Source organism: Leptopilina boulardi, unplaced genomic scaffold (assembly GCF_019393585.1).
Source record: "Leptopilina boulardi isolate dan_hultmark-lab unplaced genomic scaffold, ZJU_Lbou_2.1 LbouV2_341, whole genome shotgun sequence".
In the NCBI taxonomy this organism is placed as follows: Eukaryota; Metazoa; Arthropoda; class Insecta; order Hymenoptera; family Figitidae; genus Leptopilina; species Leptopilina boulardi.
In genome coordinates, this window is record NW_026137909.1 from 1227383 (window position 1) to 1230672 (window position 3290).

Consider the following 3290-nt stretch of genomic DNA (forward strand, 5'->3'; position numbering starts at 1 on the left):
TAGTCAAGTGCCGTAAAATTCTACACAAAAGGAGTACTCATCTACCTAAGGACCTGTGATTTTCCATATAATTGGAAAATAACCATCTTTCCTTTTTGTGGAGGAATCTCATTGTGGGTCTTCGTCACGGCAATTCCGAACTCCGGACCTGTGGTCATTACCTGGGCCCGTCAACCTTCCTGAGGCATATAAATCTTTCTGGTACCAGCCTTTTATCCTGCCTAAACAGAAGACACCGCAGTGTCCTATTCATACATCTACTTCTAATTTAAAAGGTAAGTGTTTTTATATTTTCACCCCAATTTTCCTACATTTCTCATAACTCTGAAGTAACCCTTGGATTCCTTGTTTCAGTGGAATGCTGAACTCTTTTCCTTGGATTGGTTGCTTCGAGATTCTCTCTCTCATAAGAACAAAATTTCTCTTAAGTGTTTGTCATAAATAAAGATTTACCTTAACATTTAAAATATTTCTCTTTCTTACCTGTACCCTTAGCTCAGAGCCTTCTGCTCTGTAAATGAAACAGGAATTCACTGAATCACCGAAGCGGAATTAAAAAAAAATAAAAATATTATTTCTAAAGTTATTTCTTATTTTTGAGACGTAACACTACTCTGACATGAAGGTAGATATTTGCAAATTTGATACATTGGATTAATCAGCTAATAATGTATATGACATTCTGCAAGCTAACAAAAAAGTCTTAAGCCTTATGAAAGATGAGTGCAGTGGGAAAATCGTAACAGAATTTGTTGGATTGCGGATTAAAATGTACAGTCTTCGCGTTGAAGGTCAAGATTTCATAAAAAAAAGTTAAAATTATCAAGACAATACTTGTGAAAAAAACTATTACTTTTAGTGATTGTCTATTCATCTTAAAAAAAGTTCAAATTCAATCTTGCTTAATCGCATTAAGTATATTAAAAGCACATTCTTTTAACTTTTTTAAAAGTTAACGTTAACTTTTGAAGTAGTTAACATTAATTTTTCAAATAGTTAACTTTAACTTTTCTAATAATTAACTTCATCTTTTCAAATAGTTAACTTTATCTTTTGTAAAAGTAAACTTTAAGTTTTAAAATAGTTTCCAGTTAAGTGTGTATCCAGTAACTCTCAAATGTAGAATTATAAAATTCTTTCCTTTTATCAGTATGCAAGTTTTTAGGAACACGTTCATTCACAATGTGTAGATTCCATAGCTTCAGAAACATCTTTTCCACATTTACTTTTTACAGGAATAGCCTATGCATACTTAGAAAATATACCTAATAAGCATGTAAATATTTAAAAAGTTAAAGTTAACTATTTGAAAAGTTAAAGTTAACCATTTGAAAAGTTAAATTTATCTATTTGAAAAGTTAAAGTTAACTATTTAAAAAGTTAAAGTTAAATTTTTGAAAAGTTAAAAGAATGTGCTTTTAATATACTGAATGCGATTAAGCAAGTTTAGACAAGTTCCAACTTCATTGTTGGAGGAAGCACAAAAAAGTCGTTATAATCTACAAAAAAAAATTTTTATGCTTTTCACAGACTAGACATGTTTCAACTTGTATTTTTGAAAAGAACCAAAGGATATTTTATCCAAAGATGATGCCATTAATCTGAAGGAGTCTATAAATTTAGATTTGATATCATTTTTTTTGAACATGTTTAGTAAAACTTATGTACTTTTATTTATTTATTGAATGAAGACTAACTTCCCTTGAAACACAGTCGCGACAGCTTTTATAATGAAATGAGCATCATAACCACTAAAGTTATGAAAAAACTACAGGAATAGTTTTTGAAACCTGATATTTAAGATTGCAGACGAAATTCGTTAAGAATTGAATGGTGTTGAGATTGATCGTTGCAAGTATGTTGGACATACAACTACTATGAAAAGCTTGGTTTCCTTAACACCACCTCAACTTAACCGTGCTGAAAATTCAGGAGTTTTGAATGTGGAATTGAATACAAGAATGTCATTACAAGATGGATATTTTGATGTATCAATACCACTTGGTATGATTTTTGGTTTTGCTGAAGATTATAAAAAAATTGTTATGAATGCTAAACATGAACTGATTTTAATAAGAGCACGTAGTGATTTAAATTCTATTATTCAAATGGGCGAAAGTGCAGATGAACAGTTCAAAGTACAAATTAATAAAGTGGAATGGTTAGTGCCATATGTTTTACCATCTGATAATTATAAAATCAAATTATTGAAATTTATCGAGAAAGATTTACTAATATCAATGAGTTTTCGATCGTGGGAAATGTTTGAATATCCTTTAATTCCCTCAAGTACAAGAGTCATGTGGCAAATAAAATCGCCAACACAATTAGAAAAGCCTCGATATGTAATTGTTGGATACCAAACAGGAAGAAAAGATAAACGTAAAAAGTCTGCCAGTTATTTTGATCACTGCGACATTACAAATGTAAAACTCTTTTTAAATTCACAATCATATCCTTATGGAAATTAAAATTTTAATCAAAATCAATATTCTCTACTTTATGAGATGTATGCTAATTTCCAATCTTCCTACTATGGAAGAGATTCTGAACCCATATTGAAGCTTGACACTTTTAAATCATTGGCTCCTCTAATTGTTATTGATTGTTCAAAACAAAATGAGTTTCTCAAACGAACGTCAGTTAATGTACGTTTGGAATTTGAAGCTAGAAATAATATACCTGCTGAAACAACTGCTTATTGCCTCATCATACATGATCGCATTGTACAGTATAAACCAATCAGCGGTATAGTTAAGAAGATGTAAAGCAATGGAGGGGGTAAAATGAAAGTAGTGGGGGGTTGAACTGAGAGGTATATAACTTACGTTCCTGGGATAGAAATTTAATTCTATTCCAGGATGGAGTTCATCGTAGACGTTCAAGGCTTCAAGAAACCCTGCAACGATTTCATTTTCAAAGAGTTGGCTATACTTCCTCTTGAAGCTGATGCTCAACCTCGAGTGTATCTCTTTGGACCTCCATGTGCTTGGAATTCACTACCTGAAGATTATAAAAGTGGAAATCTCTGGCTAACAAACAATTATCATGGAATCCACTGGATGTCTGGAGATGTATCTTATGATGAACTGCGTACTATTATACAAGAAACATTACGAGGTGCAAAAACTATCTACACGAAAGGTGTTGAAAAAAAGCAGTGGTTAGAAAAATATTTGTTAAATGTACAAAATTTAGAAGATATAGACTGTCCAGTGATTAAAAATATTATAACTGAATCATTGTTAACTACATGTACGCATCATATTACTCAAACTAATCAATGTGCT

General features: G+C 31.2%; 1 protein-coding gene across 1 annotated transcript; it reads left to right on the forward strand.

Moving 5' to 3' along the window:
- The first annotated feature begins 1877 nt into the window (after window positions 1-1877).
- On the forward strand, window positions 1878-2471 carry LOC127285703 (uncharacterized). Its single transcript, XM_051311840.1, has one exon. It carries the CDS (start codon window positions 1878-1880, stop codon window positions 2469-2471), a length of 594 nt encoding a protein of 197 aa, XP_051167797.1.
- Window positions 2472-3290: the final 819 nt, after the last annotated feature.

Coding starts and splice junctions, on each gene's coding strand:
- LOC127285703 (XM_051311840.1), top strand. CDS start 1,878: ATGAAAAGCTTGGTTTCCTTAACACCACCTCAACTTAACCGTGCTGAA.